The sequence below is a fragment of the Perkinsus marinus genome (assembly GCF_000006405.1).
Source record: "Perkinsus marinus ATCC 50983 genomic scaffold scf_1104296931192, whole genome shotgun sequence".
Classification (NCBI taxonomy): Eukaryota; Perkinsozoa; order Perkinsida; family Perkinsidae; genus Perkinsus; species Perkinsus marinus.
In genome coordinates this window covers 1-2,865 of record NW_003215862.1, presented here as the reverse complement: position 1 = coordinate 2,865, position 2,865 = coordinate 1, and the positions used below count along the sequence as shown (strand labels likewise).

Here is a 2,865-nt window from a genome sequence, read left to right as displayed (position 1 = left end):
AAATTTCCTCATTAGTAATAAAAGTTTACACACGAATTGGAGTAGAAATGTACAAAAATCAGAAAAAAAAATCCAAAATTTCCTCAGAATTTTCACATGTGCATATTTATCAACCGCCTCTCCTAATACTAATAACATATCAACGCTACCCTACGAAAACCCCGACCAAAATTGTCCTTCCCCTCACTTCACATTACCTGCCCAGTAGTGATGATGCTAGTAGATGCTACCGCCTCAAATGGACATAATACTCGACTACAGAGACCCTTAGCAATCTGATCAAAACCATGTGAATGCAAAACAGCTACATTTAATTTTACCTGTATAAACTTCTCGGACTGGCTAGCGAAGCATGCCACCATCACCAACTGGGGCCTCCCATAGGCGTTCTCATTCTGCGATGTCTGGTCGTACTCACGAAAGATGAACCGTGTCGTTATGTCATCTACAATATAGAGCAACAAAAACCTCCACTGTTTTCTCAGAAGTGAAAATTCAAAGTATTTTTACTTTACTATTTTATCAGTCCAAATTCAATGAAGTTTCACCCGTTTTACGTGCAACCCCGATATTCGCGATGTGCATTCGTCGTGAAATATGTTTTTCACTAGTGTTTTTCATATCACTAGGGTGAAACTTCAATGATAGTAACAGACACATTAGCCGTCCGATTTCCCCTCCCCCCCAAAAAATTATAAATTCAAAAACTCCTATTTTGAAAGCTTGTTCGCCACTACGAGCGCGAAGACAGATATTCGAAAAACATAAAAATCTATTTGAAATTGAAAACAGTTGAAGAAAAAATTCAGAATTTTCTTAACAACAAATAAATAAGCTTTGAAATATCAATTATCATTACCATCTGCTCGAAAAAAAATACTCTACTTTTTCCTTTGTGAATAGCATATGAAACGATAATGGGAAAACTTAGTATTTTTCGTGGTAGCAATGAATTTAGGGCGTTACACCGACGTGTTGGGCAGGCTGGGAGGCACGGTACGATTTTTTCCCAGAACATGCTCAACCAACACACTGCTCGAAAGTGTGATGAGCCCCTTGAGCCCACCAGAATCCTCAGGGCCTTCCTCTGCTATCTCCACTACTAGTTCGTTAATATGGTAGTGGTTGAATCGCACTTCACAGACTTTATCGAGAATCCGCAATTCTGACATTTTTATCGAGTCTGCACCTGAACATGAACCGGAATCGAACTCAGTCGCTGCTACGAAATCGATCATTTTTGCGAGATTTTTTTCCGAGAAAAATATGCACATGGTCAACTACACGCACTGCTGACAATGAAGAAATTGCCAGAAAAAGTTGGAAAATTCTCCTTGGCACTTCTGCAGTAGAATCGTGTGTAAATTTTCATAACGTAGAGAATAGGCGCATTTGTTGAATATTCGTTCAACTGTTAACTTGATGAAAATTCTCGAGCTCAGTTGCCAAACCCAGACACACATTTTCCCTACCCTTCATCTCGCCCTCATCACTCCATAAAGCAAACCCTTCAACATCTTCCGATTGCCTCTTCGATGCATTCACTCCACCGGCACGATCATCATACGACGCATACCGTTCATTAGCCTCTCTCTCTAAAACGACTGCCGAGATGGGCGCAGGTCGCAGGTTCAAATCCCAGCGCTACCATTTTCAGCATCGTCCTCGCCTTCATCACCAGTTCCATCATGGTCACTACACGCGTCTTGAAAGGACTCTCCCGATGACGAGTTCCGTCGCCTCCTCTCCCCCTCAGAAGAAGCATCACTGAAGCTCGACACTCCTCGCACCACTAAAAATTCCCAAAAAAAACATGAATCGCTTCGCTCCGCCCTTTACTACATTGTTCATCATCAGGTGACGTCCCCTCCTGTACCACTATAATCTCATCATCAGCGTCCGCTGTAGTAGTCGGACCAACTGCCGTGCCCTCCTTCGATAAGGTCGGTGGGGTCGATGAAGATTCCTCATCATCAACCACCGACTCCTTTCTACTGCCAGGACCCTCCTCTTCCTTAGGATGATGACTACTCCTTCGATGGGAAGAGGCCCCCGCTGCTTGGGGATTCATCACCGACTAAGCCACATACAGCCACATCATCGATGGAAACAAATGTTCAACGAGGAGTGGTATCAACCTCTAGATGACCTTCTCACCTTAGTCGCCTTTTGGAGCGTTTTCTGACTCTTACTCGCGTTTTTCAATACTTGTCCCATCATAGCATTTCCCATTTTCTTAGATTCTTTAAACATTTTCTTACTATAATGCGAAGCGCTCTTCATCACCTACACCAACCCATCCCTCATATCATTCGCCACGTGCATTCCTTTGACATACCTCGTTAGGATTCGACGGATGCTTATAATCATGGCGATATGGGCGAACCACTGTTTCATATTCAGGGACCTACTTCGGCACTAGCAACACCATAACGAAATGATAATACGACACGGTAGTAATATATGTTCGCTTTTTTCAGCTGATCTCAAGAGCCTCCTCACCGCTGGAAGTTTCCATGCGGGGTAGAAATGTACAGAGATCAATGAGAATTTTCTCAGAATTTTATTTTGTCATCATGAGCAAATATTTGCCATACTGTCAAAGCTCAACTTTACAACCAGAGAATGGTTCAACAGTAGACTTTTGCCCTAGTGATATGAAAAACACTAGTGAAAAACATACTCTACGACTACTGCGTATCACCGCGTTTTTCACCGAGTTTTACGCCACTTCACGTAAAACGGGTCGTGAAACTCCAGTGTATCACCCTACAGCAGCAGATACCAACATGCACATAAATTTCTCATCCTCTGCTGTAGTTGTTAATTCCTATTACGATCAAACTATGCAATTGCATTCAACAA

The 2,865-nt window shown here is 42.5% G+C and overlaps 1 protein-coding gene across 1 annotated transcript in view; it reads right to left on the bottom strand.

Annotated features, from left to right (window-relative positions):
* The window catches only part of Pmar_PMAR018649 (hypothetical protein), a gene marked incomplete at both ends in the record, with an annotated part of 5,039 nt that extends 2,807 nt beyond the window's left edge, over window positions 1-2,232 (bottom strand). Inside the window, 7 exons of the mRNA XM_002786780.1 lie at window positions 260-275; window positions 321-445; window positions 1,067-1,189; window positions 1,473-1,595; window positions 1,649-1,792; window positions 1,843-2,077; window positions 2,158-2,232. Of these exons, the coding sequence (XP_002786826.1) occupies window positions 260-275; window positions 321-445; window positions 1,067-1,189; window positions 1,473-1,595; window positions 1,649-1,792; window positions 1,843-2,077; window positions 2,158-2,232 (841 nt within the window). The remainder of the gene's footprint in view (window positions 1-259; window positions 276-320; window positions 446-1,066; window positions 1,190-1,472; window positions 1,596-1,648; window positions 1,793-1,842; window positions 2,078-2,157) is intronic.
* Between the last annotated feature and the right edge of the window lie 633 nt (window positions 2,233-2,865).